The following is a 22,623-nucleotide window of genomic DNA, read 5'->3' on the forward strand; positions in this document are numbered from 1 at the left end:
TGACTTCCTTGACTGGCTGAGCAGGGCTCTTCAAACAAGGTTTGTAGTACAGAAGTTCATAGTCCGTGGCACAAAAGTTCACAGCTCTAATGACAGGTTTTCTCCTTCCAGTATTCTCCACTCCTGACCAGCAGATTACTTTTTGCGCAGTCCTTACACCAGTAAGCACGCATCCTAGGGCACGCTCCAGTTGCAAGCATAGGAACACCAGAATACAAACCAAAACCAAGCTCTTCCAAACCTTAACACCTACTTCATGCCATTCAGCCAGCTCCGAGGCACCACAAAGACCACCAGAGGCTTCAGGAGCTGAGCAAACTTGGTGCAGAGCTATGACCTTCTGCGAAGCACGTTCCTGGATACACAACCACCTGCTCAGTTTGGAGGTCCTCAGACTTCATCACCGTAGCCCAGCCTTGGAAGACCACAAGCAGGCTGGCCTTGGGAAGGCTACCAGGATGGTACCCTCCCTGGGACTGGCATCACAACGGGCAAGACTTACCCAAGTCTAGGGACAGCAAGGAGGAGATGCATCACAGAGGGCTGAAGGAGGCAAATAAACTTATGCTGTTGACACGACCCATCTGTGAGTCCTTTCTAATTAAAGCAGGGCTCACAGCACATCCACACACACAGCCCTGCTGCTAATTAGGGAGGTCTGAGCACTGACACATTAACCTCCCAGTCTCAAAACATTAACTTTACCAGGTGTAATATCTTCTAGGTGACATAAAGGTTAATAATCTGCATCCACAACAGAATCCAGCTTGGTAAATACCCAATTAACTGGGTTCTGTCAGAGAAAGCAGCAAAATGTGAGGTCTAGGACGGCTGAAGGGAGGCTCCTAAGAGCTGGGTGTTACGTGTGCTGGCGTGCACACCCACCGTGGGGGACAGCGGGGGACCTGCAAGGAACAGCCAGAGGAGCATGCAGGAGTGATGTCTGCATAGGGTCCCACCCCAGCAGCAGCTAGGCTGAGGGGAAGCAATAAAGTGAAACAAATATTCTGTGCCGTTGCCATTTTAGCAAAACATTTTTTCCAGCCTTCCTCCCTCACTCCTTCCTTCTGAACCGGTCTCCAAAGCTTCTGTTGTTTGAAAGGGAGTTCAAAGCAACAGCGGTTGGATTCAAGTTGTATGCAGTAAAACGGAAGGGTTTTTTCTAACTTTTAATCTTTGTTTTGCCCTCTGCTTTCCAGAGGAGAGAATTGGAACAGGGAAGGATAAAAAATGGAACAAACAAGGAATAACTGAACATTCAACTCAGTTTGAATGTAATTGCCTCATTTAGCATCATTTTGTAGAAGCTCAGGAGAAAATGATTCTTTTCATACGACAGATTTGAAACATTTAAAAATAATGGGTCAAATAAGTGCTTACTTTTATTCCGACCGATGCAGCAGCTAGAACAAGTGGAAATGGCTATCATCACATTCTCGCAAACGTGCCACTCTGCTGGCCCGACCCCATGGCACTGGGCGCTTTCATGGAGATAAAGGGAGAAGCCTCTGCAGCTCTCGGAGCAAAAACAGCTGCAGGGGCTCAGGGTGCTTTGCAGGGCTCAGCCACTTCACTGAGCTGGTGCTATTTTAGCCAAAAGCTCTTTTTTTTTTTTTTTTTTTCTTTTTTTTTTTTTCCCTTCATGGCTGAACTGACACAAAGCGTGTCAGACACATTCATTACCAATGAGACACCCAGCATTTTGCCCAACTGCTCATGTTCCTTCTGAGTTCCTCCTCATCTTACTCTCTTCCAGGCATTCACGTTCCCCCATTCTGCAACCACCTGGGATGTCCTCATTCTCCCTCTCCATTTCTACAACCATTAATTAAACTTTATCTTGCCCTTTTTCAAAAATCTGCCTTACCTTCTCTGTCACAACCGCTTCACCAGGACTCTGCCCTGAAGGCACTGCATATGTATCAGAACATGTTCAGCCCCATTGTCACCTACCAGCAAAATTTCAACCTCGGCATTGAACCTCCAGCCCAAACTCTCAACAAAAACGTTTACCGAAATTGAAAACTTTCATCTGTGAGAGACCAGCCCAGCCAGCCAAGCTGGGAGAACCAAAGAGATCATCCAGTGAGACAGGACAAGAATGAAAATAGTGTTTTTAATATCATTTACAGCAAACTTACAGTATGTATTTCACATCACATATTTCTAAACTGCTCATCTGGAAAATATAAGCTGCAAAAATACAGAGCACAGTACTCAAAATATATCGAGCATGTGGTTTCTCTTTCTTTCTTTTTTTTTTCCTTTTTTTTTTTTTATTTTTTCTTTTTTTTCTTAATCAATTGTACAGTGAAACATTTCCTTTTTCCAAACCAAGTTTTGGTTTATTTTGGAAGTGCTGTTAAACATCTGTAAAATTACCAGCAGTCAAACCAGCACACTTCAAAGACCTTTCCAAGGATCACTTTCCCTTGGGAACTGTATAGGAAGACTAACCTACAGCCCAAGGCAGGGGCAGAAGCATGTGGGCTCATCCAGGTCCCATGGACGCTGCTACAGACCATCTGTGGAGATGTCCTATGCAGGAAGAACCTTCTACACATACAACCTCCCGCAAATGCTGCTCTGCCCAGGTGACTATGAAGAACAGCAATGGTGTGAGGGTCAAACACCACTGACTGGTCTGGTACGGAGGCAGGTAGATACTCCTCCAATATCGTGGACCCAGCAGAGAGCTCTGTGGGGGAGTTTTGAGCTATAGACGTGACAAACTACATGGGGTGGTCTTGTTTCTCCAACAAGACAATCCATGTGGAAGCACCCTCCATACACTGATGGAAGATCACATCCACACACCAGCTACAAGCACTTGACAGAAAAATTCTGAGCTTCTGAAGCCTGGAGAAACTCTCAGTAACAACACAGTTAAGTGATGCATCAGGATTTGGAGGGCACGTAGCAGACCTGCCTCGCTGAAATGTATTAATTCTGTTACTACACCATGGAGAAACATGAAGATAGAGAAGGGAGCGGGAGTAGGTTAAGGAACAAAGTTCCCAATATTCTTATTATTTAAAAAAAATTTTTTAAAAAAAGCCCCTCAATGTTCGCCAGAGCCACAGAGGGATCAGCTGGTTAAGAACAGGAGAACTTCTTTCCAAGCTGCTCTCAAGTTTGCTCAGCTGTAGCTGCTGCTAAGTGATCTCAAGGGTAGAGAATAATCAGGTTCCAGGTTACATGGGCAAGGCATATGCGCCTGATCAACCTGGTCATCACGAAAACAAGCAAAGATAAATCAGCCAAACAAAAACTTTGGGTTTTCTCCGTCATGAATGAAGCACGACCAAGGACTGGCTGGGCAGTACTATGGCTTTTGCTTATCAACCACTTCAGCTCAAGAGCTGCTCTCCTCCTGTGTATTTAAGCTGCCCCAACTCTTTCCACTCTGAACTGGTTTTCATATGGTGCTCAGGTCTCATCCATACAGGGCAAAAGGAATTTTAGAATAGTCTTACTGCAAATATTTCCCATCTGATGACATTTATGCATTTCTAGCTCACATGACCCCAAATGCCCCCACGCCTGGAATGTGATATAAGTACATACAGCAGGAAAAAAAAACCAAACAACCAAAACAACACATTTCTGCAGACTGCATTTGTCTTGTATCAAAATCCTAACAAACAACCACATTTATTGTACTTTATTTACACGGTAGTCATGTATAATATAATACAATACAGCGTTCCATTTGCAGTGGTAGGCACTATGGGTTTTAAAAGGTCACAGCTCTTCCCCTGCTCCCACCCCCACCCCTCCTCCCTACAGACGTGGTACCGAAGCGAACCAAGAGCTCCCTTCTGCGCGGTCCCAGCGCTGCTGCAGTTTTCCACCGAACCCTGCTCTGAGATGGCTCCTTCCCAAAAGTAGGTGATGGGAGCTGCTTTCATGTGCTAACATGGAGACTCCCAAACCTGGGTTTGGGATAGACCATTGGCAACCCTTAACATGCGTCAGGGACAGTTATATATAGCCTCGTCACCATGCTTTGCACTGAAAACGCTGTGAAGGCAATGTGGGGCTGCAGGCGAGCTACAGACCTCTGAGCACAGCTTATAGGCCACCTGCGATCGTCAGAGCACAGTTTTGGTCCTACTGCACGTAAGACTTTAGGGAAACGCCTGTGAGTCTCCAGGAGGGATCGTCATCCTCCGATCAGGCAGAAAGCATCATGGGTGAAGAACAGGGGTCATTTCTTACTTTCAAGTTCGCAAAGTTAAGAGTTGTGAGGCACCGAAAACATAGCACTGAGATGCAGTTTACATTGAGGAGTAAATGCACTGCATTGTGCGATGCCCTAATGCAAAAGAAAAGGGTTTTAAAGGGCTAAGATAGCCACGGCAGGGAAAGATGCCTTTCGCTGTCCTACCAACTGGCAATTTAATTGGGAAGAACCAAGATATGTTAGGCCATATGCAACTCTCCAATTCCCGAGAGACTTTTGCTTCTGATTTAAGAGCTGTACAAACATCGCAAATAAAATTTGCACCACCTGCTTCACCTTAATAGCAATTTGGTTTTGTCTGGGTTCATACCCTTCTCGTGTTTGCTCTCAGTAATTACTCAAATGAATGCATTAACCGGTAGGAACACTGGGAGAGGCTGTGAATTTCAAGCATCTGTGAGACAATATTCCTGGAAAGTGGATTATGAGTTGGAAGCCAGTACTTTGGCTGTCCTGGAGTGGCGTATGTCCAGTGGCACTCTGCCCACTGGCACTGAGCATGGATCCTCTTACTCAATTCCTAATCACATACTTTTGAACAAAATATTTGTACTGATGAGAAAATTCCAGCTTAGGGAACTCAGGGAGCAGAATATCCCCCATGATTTCTATGTCTAGTCAGAACAAACCAACGTGTATGAATTATAAGAAAGCTTTTCCAAATCCCTCCAGACCACAGATGATATGCAGAAATGACCTTGCAAATACACTGGAGGCATTTTCTTGGTTTCCTCAGCAATTCGCAAGGAAGAAATAAAAGGGAAAATTCATTTATGAAGTTGCTATAAATTATTTGCTGAGTTGGACTTGACAAGTTTCTTATTGCTTTCTGCCATCTGCAGACACCAACTTTGTGTAGAGCAAGCCCAGCACTACAAACTGTCAGGGTGTTGCTAATGTTTTCCTTCCTAGGACGTGACACTCTGCTCTGCTGCACTTAATCAGAAGAAAGTGGGGGAAACATCTCAAACTGATAGTATCCCAAAGACCCCATCCTTGCAGTCACTCCATTCATCAAGCAAATAGAGACTGAAGCAAAGTTTTGACAAGCAAACCAGCATAAACACTATGCACATCCCACCCCTGCAGCCATCTAAATGGATACCTTCATCCACATGGCTTCTCCTGAATTCCCTGTGTCCTTTTGGGACGAAAATATGCTCATAGCTGAGCAGTTGTGGCAAGACTGAAGCTGAAAGAAAAGCATTCCGTGTTCATATTCTGTCAAAGAAAACATCAGTATTGCTTCCGAGTAGGCAGAGCCTCCTTCTGCTCCACCAGATTCAGGGAACAGACAATGGCCAAAGATTTTACTTGGCATCACTAGTTAATAAAGAAGTACCTAATGCCTAAGAACTGCTGAAAGGCCATTTTTCAGCAAAGCAATTGTATTAAGACTCAGATTGGCTAGAAATGTCAATGGAATGATAGAAAACATCATTTGCAGCCTAGAAGGAATAGATTTAGTGTATAAAAGCAGAACAAACTATAATATTTTGAGCATACATAATACTAAGTGAGACCTGCTGGCATCCCAGGCAAATTTAAATGCCGCTCAATAACTCTGAACATCTCGTATTGACTCTGCAGAGCCAAGCTATGCTTTGCCATTGGGAGGATGGCAGAACTGTGGCTGGAAAAAGGAAGGTGACGGTCACTTTGGAAGAAATGCCCACAAGCCATGGGTCTCAGAAAGACAGGGCAGGCAGGTCTCTCCAGGAGCACGGAAGGGTGGATAATCCTTTCAGGGAGTCCAGGGGGCTCAGCCACAATGCCCCAGTTGTTCCCTTCCTCTCCGGATCAATCTCAACCATCAGACAACTGAAGCTGAGCCTAGCTCATGCTGAAGGCTCCCATCACACGATTGCCCATCTTAATAAACTGCTGCTGACATTCACACCGATTGTTGTCTTGGCTGCCTGTCTCCTGGAGTTGCTGCCAACAGAAAAGGCAAGTCACAGAAGCAGCACGGGATGTTCGGAGAGGTGAACTCAGATTTGGGCAAGAAAAGCAAAAATGCCAAACATAAATGTGAACAGGGCAGTATTATTGCTTATATTCAGGGGTGCTCTGCCCTACACACAGAAAGCCTGTGAACTTTGCAGGCATTAATCAGATCTAGAGAGCAAACAACAACAAACCTGCTTTTGCCTGCAAAGACAGTTCACATGAAATTAGGGGGATAGATGAGCATGGCTGTGTCTAAAGGCAGAGTGGGAATAAGTCTGGAAACCATTGTGAATAAAGGAACAAAGCTGTTACCGCATCAATCCACTGAAGCATTTGCATCTGTCTTTAATACCGACAATTCCCCATGTCACCTGCCAAGAATAAAACATCACACCAAGATTGTCCAAGTCTTAAGAAAACACTGAGCCCAACACACCCAGCTGTGACAAACTCTCACGTGGCAGCGACAGCCGTGGCTGGCTCAGGGGCTAAAGCTTCACAGTGCTGGTAGCCGTCAGGCTGTCTCAGGTTTGCTGTGGAGTGAAACTGCTGGTTATGAGATGGAGTCACCTTTCTGTCTCCCAGGACCTCATTTACTGGGAAAAAATATGTATCTGACCGAGACAGAAAGGTAAACCTGAAGTACATTGCCTCCAACAGCAATGCAATGAACATAAAACTCTGATGGGTATAGGAGAACTCCAAATCTCATTCATTCCCTTAATTTTTATTCCCCCCACCTCCCCCCAGGATAAAATGTCAATGCATCTCAGCCATTTGGAAATACTCCAATCACTTTCCAAATGTCTGCAGACCATCAGTTCAACTCTGAAGCATTTTGAAGCATAGCTAACAGCTAATTGAAGCTAATTCCTCTCTGCATCTTTCCCTTTTCACCTTCCCAGCAAGGTGAGACCCGGCTGAGATCAACAGTAGCAGCACCGAGTAGTTCAGTGGATCTCACAGGGGTATGGCAGTGTGAGGCCCCTATTAGTTGAATTCCCCAGGAATGGAAGGTTTGTCTAGATAATTCAAGTGATGGCCCTTTCGGTCCCACTGCACATTCAAGATGTGCTGGGCAAAGTCAGAAAAATGTATGATTTTATTATGTATAAAAAGGTTCTGAAAATGCACCCCTTGTTAACAAGGATGCAAAGAAACCAGTTCTAGTGTCATCTGCATCAGTTTTAGATTGGGGTCCCCTTTTGGTTCCACTGGGGCTACACCAAGGTGGTCATCTGTGCAAGGGAAAGGAAACCCCAACCTGAAGTCATGCAAGGCAACTGGACAATCCCACAGAGACTGCTAAATGTCAAGTAGTTTTATTTTTTCAAACATCCCATTCCTTAGCAGACAGCCAAGACACAGTGCTTGGAAATGTCAAAGTAACATTTCTGCTGAGGCGGAGGTCTCAACAAAACCCTGAATTTCAATGCCCCTGAATACGGAGACAAAATTTCCAACATTAGATGCGGACTGCACAGCTCAGATCATGCCCCTGTTCCCACTGCCAGGAACGGGCATTTTTCCACCTCCATCCTAGTTCTTAAGTTTCCTGCATGGTTAAGGCAGTTGCGGGATGGAAGCGAAGTGCTGACAGGCGAGGGCCCATCCTGCTATTTGGGAAGCAGGAGGATGTCTGAATGAAGAGGAGACTCTTCATTTGTAATTCTATAGCAAAAATTGGGTCGCCGGCAAAACTGGCTTGTGATTTTGAAATCAGAAAAAACAAAGAGCCTGCTGGGATGGATGAAAGTTTTGGTCTGTGTGTTTTCTTTAAACTAAAGCTCTGTTCTTGAATCTGTACCAAAGCATTGACAGTAAAGCCCTTCACATGCAGGCATCAGATACATCCAAAAAAAAAAAAGAAAAAAAAAAGACTGGGATGGGGAGAGAGCTCTTCAGAAGTCACATTATCAAAAGAAATAAAACCTCCATCATGCAGGAATTTAAACTACAGCTTAAAAATAATGTAAGTAATCCCATTCAACTGCATCTCCCATACCTAAGAGACAACATTAAATGAAAAAAAAAAAAAAAGAGAAAACATTAAGTGCCCTGGAATCCTGTTTCTGTAACTCCGGTCAAGGGGGACTTTTGACTGTACTGACAAACCACAGCTCTTGAACACTGGGAATTTGTTTTGCATCATGTCAGCATGCTATTCTCCTTCACCTTGGACTTTCAGAGGGGAAAAAAATGAAATTGTGAAAGACGCTATAGAATTTCAAGCAATCAGGCTTTTAGAAAGGTTCTATTCTGTGACATTTGTGTTCAAGTCTGAATGTGTGTGTATAGTATAACATTATGAGCTAACTAAGTAATAAATTTGCAGAATGAAGAGAACTGTACAGAATGATTTCAAAGGCTTATACTTGACAATTATACATATTTTATGAGACTGTTATGCACCCTGTGCCTTTTTTAAATTCATTGTTTTATGGATGCAGTATCTCTGTTTTAGCAGACAGGATATACTAAACCAATCTAATGGTCTAAAAAGCATCATTTACCACCCAACATAACAATGGCACTGCATCGCTTGATAACTTTTTTTTCCCCTTCAACTCCATTAATCAAGTGATTCTTAACATGGCTGAAACCCAAGAATCAAATATCTGCAGTTACAATATTTGTCAAGTATTTGGCACAGTGGAGTTTATTTGATACACCCCCTCCTTTTTTCCCCCCCCTTATTGTTGCCAAACATAAAATGCTGTGCATAAATTAAACACACATGTAAAGTCAGTCAAGTGGAAGCAGTTTGATACCCCACAGCCATGTTTCAATGCCTAGGTAAGAGAAAAGTCTGCTTAAAAGGTGTTGAACATGAGTGGCAAGTTATCAACCCTGTGTAATTGTGCCAGCTCTGGGGTGTCCACTGCCAGCAATGGACAAGGACTTAGGGAAGATCAGCCTCTCCACCAGCTGCATGGAAGTGATGTCCAGCATTCGGTTCAACATGCCAGGTTACTTCTCTAAACATCTGCAAGTTCACAACAGCTTCAAAATACAAACAAAAAAAGGAGCTTTTTGATTACAATGCTAACCCTTAAAACCCTTCTGACATTTCGTCCATTGGAAATGGGTCTGGTTCCTGGGGAAAACTCATCAAACACAACCAATTTGTATTGCTTCCCAGCAGGAATGTTTTGGAAAAGAAAAATATGCATGCAAAATAAGCCTGACCCCATGCTTCTTGAAATCAGATGAAAGCTTACCCATGATTTTTGCAGATTTAGACAAGACTGCACTGCAAAAGCAAAGCCAAATCTCCTCCTGCATGGGTGCCTCTTGAGGATCTCAATGAAAATTTCAGATGCTGGCCAGCCTCTGCTCCCATAACCCAGCCTTCCATAGGAACACTATTTGCACACCTAAGGGCAAAAAGGTGGCCTCCAGGAGGGGAGATTATTCTGCCTTCCTCACATGGCTTCCACTGAAGTCAGTGGAATTTCTCAGGTGAAAAAACAGTAACAGTTGTGAGGGCTGCAGGATTAAGGTCAGTATTCCTTTCATCTTGTACACGTACACACACACACACACACACACACTTTAAAGAAAACATCCGCCACAATTTCTAGATTGCAAATTATATATATATATGTATATATCTTTAAAAACTGGAGAGAATGTAAACAGCCTCTCCATATATATATGTATTCACTGAGTCACACAGAATATGAAAAAACTATATTATGTAAATCATATTATCTATAATTCTCCAACTGACAATTGTTTTTATAGAGACACAGTGCATTCGTTCTCTTTTTTAGAAACATATTATGTGTCTTCATTGGCTTGGTAGCATATTAGAATGAAGGCGTATGGATAAAAAATGCAGAGGATTAAACAAACCCCTTGAGTCACATTATGTTTGGGTGAATTAAAGAGGATCCTTCCCCAAACTAGCATAAATAAATCCTCCCTATGGAAAACTGTCAGCGATTTAAGGGTTAACATAGATTTGAAAATAATTTTTTTAAAAAAATCTTATTAGAGGATTACACAGACAAGTACTTGGAATTCATCCCTCTTTAAAAATGACAGCACGTTTGGCAAGTGTGAGCAAATGTCTTGAACTTTACTGGGTTTGAGAGATCTGAGCACAGCTATTCACAGACAACCACAAAGCTGCAATCTGCGAATAAGCCTCAGCTGGAAGGACTTGGATACCTCTGACAGCACTGCTCGCCACCTGGAAGGTTTCCAGCAGCTTTCAAGGTATTTATCGTGGACTCGTGGCTGGTGACAGTGTGATGGTGGAACAACTCCAGCACCGCTCCCTCTTTGCCATCACAGAGTGCAGCGGGCTTGAATAGCACCCAGACCGGCTAATCCTTCAGCCCACACTGCAGGGCTCCATGTATCCCTGGGACCCTGTTTGCAACCACAAACACCTGTTCCGGCACTGCTGTTATCACCTTGCTTTTTCTATGCCTTATGCCCAAGCCTGTCCATTTGCCAAACTTTCCGATGAACCTTTGCAGATGCCCTTCTTGGAAGCTCGTACTGTCATCAAAGGGGCTGGTACCCAGCCACAGCGGCTCCATCACCCCGCAGGATGTCACAAACGATCCCATTAAAAGATGCTGTTCTCAAGAATCCTGGCTGGGTCTGACTTTGAGAAAAAGACAAAAGTTTCCTGCGTTGCCATTGTTGTTTTGCAGTTGTGTTTCTTCATTCGTGCTCTTCTTGTTTTTATTAAAAAGGACCCTTGTATTATTAATATAGTTCACCCCTCCACAGTCACTATAAAACAGACTCCATATTTTCACACCACTCATGATCTTCAAGGTTATAGATAAATTTTGTCCTATGTGATTGATTTTGGGGCACCGAGTCCCGCCCCAGATTGTCTAGGGTGAGAGTAGAGGCAAAAAACTCACTAGTGCTGAGACCACCTTCGTGGTTCTTGATATATCTTTTATAGTTTTTCCTCAAGCACTGCCAGGTGGTTGTATATAAGATGAATGCAAATGACTTCAGGGCTATAGCAATACTAACATACAGGTATCTATAGACCACGTTGTCGTACAGCGCGCAGGCTCCTTGCTCGCCACAGAACGTGCTCCAAAACAGGCATGTGGAGTCAATTCCAGCCCCAAAGATCAGCGGAGGTGGGATAAAACCTGTCAAAATAAGAGAGACAAATCATGCTTTTATGATCCTTATGATAAAAGAGAGAGGATGTGATTGCAGTGAATGGAGAGGATACTTTATCAAGGTTAATGGTCCCAGCTGCAGCCTGTGATTCTAATTTTCTAAGTTCTAAATCAACCTAAACAAAGTCTGTGGATAAGTTTTTAGCTTGGACTCAGTGTCTATGGAAGAGATTCCTGCTGATATCAACATGCAGGAAGGATTTTACTCAAGTTTAAGTGGCTTTTATTAAGCTTCTCATTTGCCTAATGAGACTGAGTGGAGGGGTAAATGAAAGAGGAGGACAGCCTTGCTGCATTCTGTTTAGATCCTGGTAATTCTGCACTCTGGGGTGCTCACCTGAAGGATGCCATAGCACTCCAGTTCAGAGCCTGAAATCAGCTGGGGCACTGAGATCTACTTTTGGACTTTTCCCTGACACAGGTGAAGGTTTTCTCTGAGTCTAAGGAAAAGAAATAATGGCCTGTAATAGACGCCAAAGATTAAACCTGAAAAGAAGGGAAAATTTCTGTGTGCTGTTAAATGAAATATCACAGCAGGATTCTCCCAACGCAGCTAACTACTGATGAGTGTTTCTCAATCACAGTTTGCAGCAGAGCTGCAATCTTAAAGCAGAGTGATCACTCCAACCTCATTTAACTAAAGGCAACGCTTTGCTTTTCTACTTTCCCCTTCCTACAGGGACTTTGTCGAGGCCCCTGCTTCACGCTGCCCCAGCAGTGGTTTGGACATCCACATTGCAACTTCGTACTCCCCAGCCAGCACACGTGCACCAAGCATGCAGCAGCCAGAAGAAAACGTGGATGTTCTACATAACGTAAACCATCTCTCTTCCTTCTTCTATATTTACAGGGGGACACTGGAAGCAGATAAACCCTGGAAAAATCCTGATGGGTTAAACCACTGCTGTGGGTTAAGACAGCAAGCAAAGGAGAGCACTGCATCTACTGAAATCCAACAACAAACAGGCACAACATACCCTCGACAGTATCACTGCATCCACAGGTGCTGTAATGCCTGAGACTCTATAAATGCACATGTAGACAGACACAAGGACTGCAGTTTCTAGACAGAAAAGTGTTTAATCTTGGATACAGTTTCATCATTAACCTGGATTTCCAGGCTTAAAAAAAATACCTTCCTTCAGCTTGTCATGAGCAAAATAGTGACATCCATGACATGTATCCTAAGACTACAAATAACTTGGTTGTCTTTACTGTTTCCTGTGGTAACCGAGATCTCTTTATTTTATTTTGTTGATGACTAGAGCCTGCAGATTTTGTTTGATCTTCCTTACATGTTAATAAATGCAGGAGTTAAGAAAGGCTATATGGGCTTTTGGTATTCATTTTAACCAGCCATTAATAGCACAAATGTAGTAAACGAAAAACAGATGATATAAAGTCAAGACAATCTTTTTGCTAGAAACACTAGCTCTAGCCATCACATCTAAAAACCTGGTTCTGGGAAAATGTCAGCGCCAGCCCTCTGTTCGGCATTTCAATGACTGGTAATTCCATACTGGGCTGGTTCTGCTTCTAAGTTAAAGATGCTTTTTTGTTGAAACATGTGGACAACTACACACTTAACCTAGAATTTAAAAATTCAGCTGGGCTCCTGCCAGAAACAAGCAAAGAGACTGTGCTGCTGAAAGCAGGTTGTGTGCTTCAATGCTGCACTGGCGCTGGATGCCACCTAAGCGGGTAACATCCAGGTGTGGCGGTGAGCAAGGAGGCAGGAGGGGCACGCTTTCTGCATTTGGATCATAATTTTGAGGTGTGAGCTCCTACTGATTAACATGCCGAGAGATCCTGAGACAAAGCTTTGAAGGTCTACAGGCTGAACTTCGGAGGGCTGTCATCCCCATCTGCTGGCTTTAGCTGGCTTTCCAGTATTTCAAGATAATTTGGCCTGGAAATTGCCCCTCATAAGACTTGAGGAAGGACTTGTTTTCATTGAACGCCAAAGCTTTACCTATATGAATGCAGGCACGGATGTGGAAACCTTAAAGAGTATTTCAAGTAATTTTTACCAGAGGAGAGGACAAAAGACTCATAGGAGCAACTTGGTGTCTAGACCCTCTGGGACAAGGGAGTTAACTGGTTGCACCACAGATTGGGAAGTCCTTCTGAGAGAGAAACACTGTTGGTTTTTTTCATGTTGGAAGAAGAGAGGTAAAAAAATGGGCTTGTAGGAAAAACAAAAGCAAGTGCCTCAGTGAGTGAAGGCTTTGCTAGGATGCACGGTGAACACCATCCAGAAAGGATGCACTCAGGATCTTACAAGTCTAAAACTCTTTGCCAGCCCTGACACTTCCACTCCAAATCTTTGGTTCCAATGGCATTGCTTTAATCTCTTCTCTGAGAAACTGTAGTAATGTTTTTATACAAAGACACTGTTACACTGCCCTCTCACAGCAGAATTCCTACGGAATAATACATCCAGAGGATACTGGGATTCAGTCATGTTTCATGTTATTACAGTGAATATTAAAGAGATTCAATCATGTTTTACCTCTTACTGCAAAGTGTTGCAAAATCTTCTGCTATATATATATTTCACTGCTGAAACTGTAGGGTTGTATAAAAAAGCTGCTTCTGTCTTACTGAAATCTATTAGCTACGATTGCACCTCGGGGTCTCATACCTCCTATATTTAATACTCTCCTTTGGTTCAAGAAGCAGCTATTATCACTGTCTTCTTAAGTCAAAGCTTAAAGGTGAACTGAACAGCTTTTAAAATAAATCAGTAAAGCTATTCTCAAACCTCAGGTTGTTAAGGGCAAGATTTGGATACCCTTGTTCATATTGAAAAGCACCTTTCGCTTCATTTTCTGTGGGTTCCAGCTACGTTGCTGATATGCTTCAGGATGCATTGTCTTACTTCATGGGAATTCCTTAGTGGCAGAGCAACATATAAAGATTTGAGTTTGAATTCTTACTTTGGCTTCTTTATTGGAAGAAAAAGATCTATTCAACTTAAGCATACATGTCTGAGACTGGTTTTAGAGGAATTCAGCACGCTGCTATCTCAGGGGGCTTCTCTTTTTTGAAAGCAAAAAAAGAGAGAAAATCTTCCCCCTCTTAAACACTTTTTCCTTTGGAAACAATAGCCCACAGCCACCCTCTTCACACACTCACCTCTTGACACTCCATATTCAGCCAGCGAGAGCTGAAGACTGGCCAAAACCTGAGAGCAGCAGCAACAGCTAAAGAAAATGCTGCCTTTGCAAGGCTTGAACCAGAGCTGACCCAAGGCAGCCCAGGCTTCCCTTCGAGTTAGCTGAGCTCTCGATAAGGTTACTTGATGGAGCTCTCTGTACGACTGCAGCTGCTTCACCAAAAGCAATGAAAATCTAATTGGCTTTATCGCAAACTGGTCTGGGACCACCATTTCCCTTTCAGCTAATGGGGAGTAAGGTGTTAGAAGAAACAAGTAAATAAATGAGGTCACTTATTCAAAGCAACGTATGGTATTGTACTTCTGGTCCCATACTTCCTAGTGTCTTGCTGTAGCCTAAGAGATGGCACTTGATGCTCCAGCTCACTCCTTTGAGATTGGGGGGGCAAGCAGGGAAGGTACTGCCCATGCCTTGCTGGAAAAAAAAAAAAAGTTCCATCCCCACAACATGCAGAAACCCTGTGGATGAGATGGACCCACACAATGATGGATCTGAGGATTTTGCCCTGAACTATTGAGATTAACGAGCTGAAATATAGGAGTTCTCTCTTCAACAGGGAAAAAACCCTCCACCCAGAACCAAGAAGCAGCTAAACAGACTAAAGCCTAGCGTGTTCCTTTTAATAAATACCAGTATGAGAAGCACATACTGGTCCGGAGGAACAGCCGTATGCATTTTAATGGCATATTAACCCACTGAAGGGTACAAGGACTCAGTCTGTCTCATTTTACTGTTCTTCCTTCTGAGAGACCCAAAGGAAGGGGCAAATACACCATGTAACACAGGTCCTGTCCCTCAAAAAAGGATAAAAATACATATTCCTCTACTTCAGCAATGCGGAATACAGCAGTAATTTTGCAAGCTGCTGACATGTTAATAACAGCTATAGAAGAGTAACTGGCTGCATGGGACCATGGCAGAAATGGTCAATTCTCATGCAAGACCACATTTTCTTCCATTAGCACAATTCAAATGGCAGGAAAAGTGCCTTCAGAAGCCTTAATGTGATATCCTTCATAGAGAGAGCTTGGACCCTGTTGTGTCAGACCTCACTCATGACAAACACAGCACCGCATGGAGTAGAAATCAACTTCTGCACGTTTTCTGTGGGGGAGGAAACAATGCGAGAGAAAGGACAGGAAATTTTTGTACCTACCTAGCAAACGGAGAAGCAGGAAAAGCACCCCCAAAGCGTAAGACTTGAGTTCAGGGCTCACGGTTCTGTAGGGAGGAGGGAGGAAGAAAGTGAAATTGTTTCTTCTTGTTCTGCTTTGATTAACACACCCCGTGGCCATTCTGTGCTGTAAGCCAGGATGCCACCACCACCTCTTCAAAAAGTCATTAACGGGGTTTTTCTTCTCCCTTCGTCTGAACTGCCTACAGCCCCAAAAGTAATTGCATTGGTGACAGGTTCAGGAATTTAGCTAAGTCATTAATAACAGCAGCTAATCTTGTCATAGGATGGGGAAAAATGAAATTCCCATCCCAGTAAATCACCATTTACAAGCTCCCCATCATGCTTTCAAGGCTCCAGATGATGAGAATTGGAGGGAGAGAAAACTTTTTGTTCTGCAACTTCCCAGACTACTGGGAACAAGAGACGGAAGGATGATGGACCAAAAGGTTCAGTCAGCCTGTTAAATCAAGCCTCCAAAAGGAAGCGTCAAGAAGACTAGTTTTCATGGGCATGAGTTTAGCTTGCAATTTTTTTTTATGCCTGGCAGACAATGGTTGCACTGCCTTTTGCTACAAACACAACCCACTCTATCACATTAGTGTTATCCTTCAAAGGTGCTTTAAAAAGTAATTCATTGCATTCTAATATGCTTCACTCAAGGATGCTACTGGCTAAAGTCATCCTCCTGGGGTAGGCTCTGCAAAGCCTTTGGAATGTCAGAAGCCATTAATTTGGTCTTAAGTCTTATAATAGCATTTTATTTCCCACAGTATATAAAGGCTGGGGAAGCGGGACAGTGATCCCCCTATGAATAGATTCATCACACAAGGGAACTTTAAAGGCCTAAGCTGCCTCTTCCATTAACTCCTTACAGAGGTCTGCAGGCAGCACTGCTGGTGGCATCCATGGTGGCAGTGGTGGTCCTCTGTATAAATACACTGGAGGGGCATCACACAACACCTATACAACAGCCAGAAATGGCAACAGATTTTAAGTTAAGACTGTTCTGATCACCTGCCCTCATCTCAAACATTACACAGCCCACGTAACGCTATACCATGACTCTTTTATGAAGCCTGTGACCTCTGGATGAATTTCAGCAGAGTTTTCAGGCAGACTCCCAGGCTCAATATAAAGCCTTTATGCCAGGAAGTATCTACCCTTGGAAAAATGTCCCAGTGGTTAACAACTTGGCTCAAATACGGTTCTACAGTTGGGTGGGAAATGAAGGAAACTGAGTATTAAAGTTTATTTTATGGAAAAAAATAGGTTATCACATGAAATATTTATAGTGGGTTTTTCCTTGGTGGTGGTGTCCTTCCATCCACTTTTTGAATTTAAGTACAAAGTTAATTCCCGTACTTAAGGCGGAGTAAAAGTTGCCACCTGATGACAACTCCTTTTCTCACTGACTACAGCAGTGAATAAACGATTGCCTAGACAAGACATCTAATTTGTAGACACTGAAGTTCATTTTAAATTAACCACACACAGGAGCTGCTGATGCTACTTGTCACTGCCACGGACATCAGGGACAAGTCATAAGCCAAAATTTTCTTCAAGCAATCCAAGATGGCAGTTGCAAGACAGCACGAAGCGGTATATGGTGAAAAGCTCTCTCCTGTGCATTTTAGTAGCTATCAGTGATTTTAAGGGGAGAGGAGTTACTAATTTGGATGTGTGAATTGTTTATTTCCTACAGCTGTGAGCTGAATATTTTTAATATTCCCTTTACTTTTCTTATTCCCTTCTATTCTTCTTCCTGGTTGGCGACTGGCTTATCTCATTTCAAGTCGACACTAAGATGTCTCCATGCAGGATCCTACAGGTGCTGGCAGCTCCCTTGAACAAAGAACTCTTCAAACTTCAAATTACTTTTGCCACAATATTTATCATGAGAAATTTGATTTCCCTTTAGCTACTGTAGATGCAAAGAGAGAAATGAACTAGTAGGTGGAATATCTCATTTCATCTCCTGCAGGGAGATATGCCCTCACAGAGCTGTTCTGTCCAAGATCCACTCAAGACTGTGTTTCTAATACAGACCTTATTGATTGAATTTTATTGGAATTTTCCAAGCAGCAGAATGGATCTGCTATTTATGCCTCTGGTTATTATTCTCAGTAAGTGACAGTCGGGACAGATAAGTAATACTAGATAAACGTGGGCTTAGAAATACATGTATATCATCAGGTGAAGTGTTCCCAGTGTCTGGAAATAACACAAGGTCAGTTATTTGAGAAAGTTACCTTTGCCCACCTATTCAGATTGGTTCAACTCAGAGATGTCCTTCAGACTTTTGAGTTCCTTCTGTTCTTGGACTTGCTCCAGGGTGCCAGAAGTTAAACTCTAGCCAGGGGGATATTGACCAAAGCTAGTCTTTGCCGCAGCCTTTCATTTTTCCATGATTTCTGTTATCTCCAAGCCACCTCTAAAGCTATCTTATTAAGCTGTTACATGCTGAGAACATGGGGTTGCAATTCTGCCCCTTTCCTGATGCAGTTTTCACATGCTTACTACCGGGACTAGAACTTGTATGTCTGTATTTCCCTTCCCATACTAACCCCAGCCTTGGTAAGAACAAGCCTGCCACCTTTCTTGGCAGCACTCCTGCAGGGACCTCCTTGGCTTGCAAGCCCAGTCCCTCCTCACTCCCATTTTACCAAAGCTGTACTCAAGCAATTCCCGTTTCTCTCTAGCAAGTCAGCACTGCAGGCACTGAATTCAGTGGTGTCATGCCATGGACGAACCAGGCGCCACCAAGCTAAACAGTGGCTTAGAGAGAAAATGATTTAATTAACACTTGAAACAACGTGGCTGAAATTCAGCCAGGACTGCTCGGGCTTTCACATCCCCAACTCCTGCCTGCATGTAAAGGCAGCAACATATGAGAAAGCCCGTGCCCATAGTTCCTCATTTGCTGAGGAGGTTAAAAATCTTTTGAAAATACAGGCAGCTCTTTCAAGGTGTCTCCACCATGCAGTGCTTAGTCAAAGGATTGGCTGATGGCTTAAGCGGAGGTTCAGTCCGAAGTCATGGACCTGGGGACAGTCAGTGCAGCCCCAAAAGGCAGAGCCCAGGAGCTGTGCAGGACCCCCGGCTCCCTGCAGCTCCCAGCAGTACCCCACGGTCCCTCCAGCCCTGCTCCCACCCCAAGAGCAGCCCCTTACACTTATGGATTCCTCCTGGCAGTGGTCCTACCTGATGAGTATGATGACTGACGGTGTCTGCGCCATGGCCCCGATCATGCTGCAAACACACATCACGCAGAGGAATGTCAAGAAGGCCTCTTCGCAGCCGGGACTGGGGCATTTGCCGGGAACGACGGTGGCATTTTCAGCAGGGACCGAGGTGAGGCACGAACAGCCACTGAGGTTCTGCAGAGGAGCACAGGGGTTCAGGAGAAGGGAGAGCCGCAGCCCCCACCACCCGCCCTCTGGTACAAGAGCTTGCCAACAGCAACTCTGAATCCTCTAATGGTCAATTAAGTGAATCCTAAGTGCTTATTTGAGGGGGGTTTGGAAAGAATTTCACAGGTTCGTCAGCTCTGATGCATGCTACCAGCAAGGGAAAGCTGTCCCTTGGCTTGTTTCTTTTCTTCTGCTCCTTTCAAGTCTCTCCCATAAACGTCACTGCAACAAAATTATTACCAAGTTATACCCCTTTGGAGGAGAATAAAGAAATGATCTGTGTCCCTGCGACAAGAAGATCCCCAAATTATGGTTGTAATTACTTTCTTATTTACCTCCGTCCTCTTGGCTGTTGCAATTAAACTGAAGTACATTAAAAGCAGGTAAATCTGCAGCACTGGTCTTGGCTGCAGGTTCAACGCCTGCTTCCAGCACCCTGAATCCCGGGAAGGAGCCACCCACGCTGGGTGCTGCAGCTCACCAAGAGTTGAACTATCACAGTTTGATGGCACTGACACTACTGGACTCAAGTACACTACAGGGCTAATGAATGACATCTGGTTCAGTGGGATTTCTGTTGAGCTAAAAGCTAAGTCAGTTGAGATAAACTTTATCAATACGTGATCAGAAGGAGGGAAAAATGACTGCATTTTCCTGTGATCTCTCCAGCAAGGGCAGGATGTGAAAAGAAGCTTTTTTTGCCAGCCACAGATTTAGGGATTTTTTTTTTTTCTTATTTTCCAGCTCACCCTCCCGAATTTCTGAGTGGGGGAAGTCAGTGCAATTAAGGCACACAATACTACCAGGAAATCCCTTAACGAATACAGAAATGATCATAAATGATTCATGGCTTGTCTTCATCAGCCCGCTGGGTTTGCAGATCACATGTTTGTAAGAGGAGTAACACCATAAAATAAAACATATTGAAAAACAGCTAAATCTCCTCCTCTTCCCCTCTACCATGTTCAAGCGGAAATTCCTTTGCTTTTCTGCTGGGTCCCCTTAGGACCATACAAAAGCACACTTTCTGGTTCACTGCCTCCAAAGATAAGGATCTGTGGGGATACAACTCCAGCCTTTCTGACACCAATCTCTTTCTTCCGCATAGAAGTCAAATGATTTTCTTCCAAATAAGCGCACAGAGGGCAAGAGAGACCGCAGTGCAGAACTCGAGGAAAGCTGGATTAGACATACAGGTGCCTTTCTGGCTGGCAAGTAATAATTAACATAACAAATTCCTGTGCTGTGAGTTAGAAGCTGCCACCTGAAGGCTTCGGTATGGTGACAATTAGCACCACTGCAGCACTGTTGTCATGTTTGCACAGAGACAACAGGAATTTGTAGTTCCTAGCTCTCACTGCAGTGCACTGCTAACAACCAGCTTGGACACAGCCCCGTGGATTAAAACCCATCTAAATCCAGGAAAGTACATGCCTGCACAGAAATACCCTGGGACAAAATTTCTATCATGGCAAACACACAGAACTGCCCACTTATTTCCCATGGGTTCTTATCAATGGACAGAAAGTACCTGCTTTTGGCAATGGTGAGGCAGATTCTCCTGCCATTGGTGTGATTTTCACAAACCACGAGGCAGGTCTCTACCTTCACTGCCTGAAAATTTGCCCCTCAATCTGCTTTTCTGACCATTGCGCATCAAGGTGCTAGCCCAAAGCAGTGTGAGTAGTTTGTACCAACATCTGCTTGCTTAGTGCTGCATCTCATCCTTATCTGGGAGATCTTTGATCTTTTATTACTGATGCACTATACAACTCTCAGACATCAAAAAAGGAAACATCAAAGATGGAGTTTTACCTTTGTCCTGTAGGAGGGGCAACTTTTTGCTACCCTTGCCAAATTGCTGTAGATTCCCTTGTCTGCAATCCCACCTCATTCAACCACACATTATCACAGTGTTCGAGGGCCCAGCAGCCTGCACACCCAGATCTTCTGTGTGCTTGTGAAGCTGCACAGATGCAGAGTTTCCACCTTTAACAGCCTCCTGAGTTTGGGATGATTACCTATGCAAATTACCCATGTTTTTAATTACTCATTTTTTTTAAACCCTGGCTCTGACAGGGAAGGGACAAGCTGGCACTTCAGTGCAAAGCTGTGAGATGCCAGCATGGTAATTCCAGGCATTCAGGCGTCTCCAGCCAAAAGGGTGTGTGAAGCAATGGCATCAAACAAACAAGATGCACAATCAAAGGCTTCATACGCAAGGGTCACTCTCAGGAATGGCTTGAAAGAGAAATTCCTGATGGTGCCTGAGCTCTGCCTATCAGCACCAATGCTCCTAGGGCTTTTTGGACAGATGCACCTCTGCAATCAGCTCAGTAAGAGAGAAGAAATGAAAAAGAAAATACTAACTGAGCTACAAGTTGCTTTGAGAAGTTGTTCACAGAGGAAGAGCGGAGAGAGGCAGTCAGAGATGTCCAACGCAGTAAAGTTAAATAAAGCATTCAGAGAATTTTATGTCCCAGTAAAAGCAACCCTTGGCTCATCACGAGCATATAACATTCACAAGACCCTCTAGACAGGTCATTACCTGGATTATGGGTTTAAAACCTGGTTTGGCAATTTGGCTTTGCCTCAGGGCCATTGCATGGCCAAACTGGTCCATAATTCCTGATAATGCCCTTTCCAGAGGATGCTATTGCTTCACTAATTTGTGTCCAAGATGTTACTGCAAAAAAACAGTACAAAACAAAGCAATGGAAAAAAACCCAAGATGATGACAAGAAGGCAAAATAAGAAAGAGTAAGAGTGAGGATGAGGGAGAGTGAGGTTTTTGCTCAAAGGTTTGCTCTTGCAGAGCAGGAGGTTAGGCAGCGGCAGACTGGAAGGGGAAGCACTGAATTTTCATTACTGTGCTCCTTCCAGAGGAGCCAAAGCTTTGCCCTGCACAGCACAGCAAAGAAGCTGTTCCCACACTCCAGCCATGGACCACACTGGCTCTATTCTTGCTAAGGGCTCAGCGAACTGGTGAGACACTATTCTGTGTGCCCTGTACAAGCTGGCTTCTTGTTAAAATGATCATGTTGCTGCCCAGGTGTTGACTTCTCTCTTGTTGGGAGGAGGAGGAAGAGGGCAGGATGTAACATCTTTGCATGTGCCACACACTTGTGGGGTTGCTGAAAGCACCTCGAAACTGTGGTATTTCAAAGGGGTACCTACATCTCCAAGGCTGGAGTGGGAATAGAGGAGGGAAGAGGTTTAAGAAGGACGAGCTCCCAGGTCAACTGGGCTGTGAGGTTGCTCTTGCCAGCAGCAAACTTGCACCTCCACTCACTGGTACTTGCAGGCGGCTTGTCTCTTTAAGGCACGAAGGGAGGTTTGATGTCTCCTTAAAAAGGAAGGATGAAGCGACGGAAGGATAACTGCATGTGGTGAGCACTGATGTTCCTGTAGCCACAGTCACCGTGGCCTCCCACGGGCTCCACACAGGCAGTGTGACAGCTATGACCATGCCTAGCACAGCCCCAGGCAGGCAGCA

General features: G+C 44.1%; 1 protein-coding gene across 1 annotated transcript in view; it reads right to left on the minus strand.

Annotated features, from left to right (window-relative positions):
- Positions 1-8,431: 8,431 nt before the first annotated feature.
- SLCO3A1 (solute carrier organic anion transporter family member 3A1) overlaps positions 8,432-22,623 on the minus strand; it is a 144,672-nt gene continuing 130,480 nt past the window's right edge. The window contains exons 8-10 of the mRNA XM_040601820.1: positions 18,919-19,094; positions 15,697-15,761; positions 8,432-11,328 (exon numbers count right to left, since the gene is read on the minus strand). Coding sequence (XP_040457754.1) covers positions 10,949-11,328; positions 15,697-15,761; positions 18,919-19,094 — 621 coding nt within the window. The 3' untranslated portion in view covers positions 8,432-10,948. The remainder of the gene's footprint in view (positions 11,329-15,696; positions 15,762-18,918; positions 19,095-22,623) is intronic.

This window comes from Falco naumanni, chromosome 7 (assembly GCF_017639655.2).
Source record: "Falco naumanni isolate bFalNau1 chromosome 7, bFalNau1.pat, whole genome shotgun sequence".
NCBI lineage: Eukaryota > Metazoa > Chordata > Aves > Falconiformes > Falconidae > Falco > Falco naumanni.